At 54.8% G+C, this 641-nt stretch overlaps 1 protein-coding gene across 1 annotated transcript; it reads left to right on the top strand.

Moving 5' to 3' along the window:
* Positions 1 to 241: 241 nt before the first annotated feature.
* On the top strand, positions 242 to 402 carry LOC104279979 (endothelial differentiation-related factor 1 homolog; the record flags this gene model as incomplete). Its single annotated transcript, XM_009877468.1, has 1 exon — positions 242 to 402. A coding segment is annotated over one exon (161 nt), but the record flags the coding sequence as incomplete, so codon positions are not given.
* Positions 403 to 641: the final 239 nt, after the last annotated feature.

The raw sequence follows: 641 nt of genomic DNA, 5'->3' as shown, positions 1-641 counted from the left end.
CCATGACTGTGTTTAGCCTAACAGGATGTCCTCTGACGGACAGGATCTGGTTGAGATCAGTGCTGGTGTTGGCTTGCCGAAATCTTGAAAGTTCCCTGGGATCCCGGGCAGCCGAGCACTTAGAAAAAAGCGCTTTGATACTTTTTGGCGCAGCTCTGAGCTTTGTTTTGTTTGTCCTTCTGTTTTTTGGTGGTTTTTTTTGTGTGAGTGTGTTTCGTTTTGTTCTCGCTTTGAATGCTAGGGGCAGCAGGCCAAAACAAACAACACTTCATTACAAAGAACACGGCCAAGCTCGACCGCGAAACCGAAGAGCTGCACCATGACAGAGTTCCCTTGGAGGTGGGCAAAGTGATCCAGCAGGGCCGGCAGAGCAAGGGCATGACACAGAAGGACTTGGCCACGGTGAGCGCAGCCTGGCACCCGCCAGCCCCAGCCCCGGCTCTCCTTGGGCAGATTTGGGCACCTCGAGGCTGTGGTGGATGCTCTTCCCATCTCCTCGTGGGGGGTGGGATGGTATCGTGAGCAGGATGCTCGGTGAACGCGACACCTCTGATCTCCAGGCGACGTTAGTTATCTGGGAGATGTTGTAGGCAGGCTGTGGTGCCATCCAGAGATCTGGGCAGGCTGGAGAGCTGGGCAAA

This window comes from Apaloderma vittatum, unplaced genomic scaffold, assembly GCF_000703405.1.
Source record: "Apaloderma vittatum isolate BGI_N311 unplaced genomic scaffold, ASM70340v1 C11851626, whole genome shotgun sequence".
In the NCBI taxonomy this organism is placed as follows: Eukaryota; Metazoa; Chordata; class Aves; order Trogoniformes; family Trogonidae; genus Apaloderma; species Apaloderma vittatum.
Note: the sequence above shows the minus strand (reverse complement) of the source record. Positions and strands in the feature narration are given on the sequence as shown.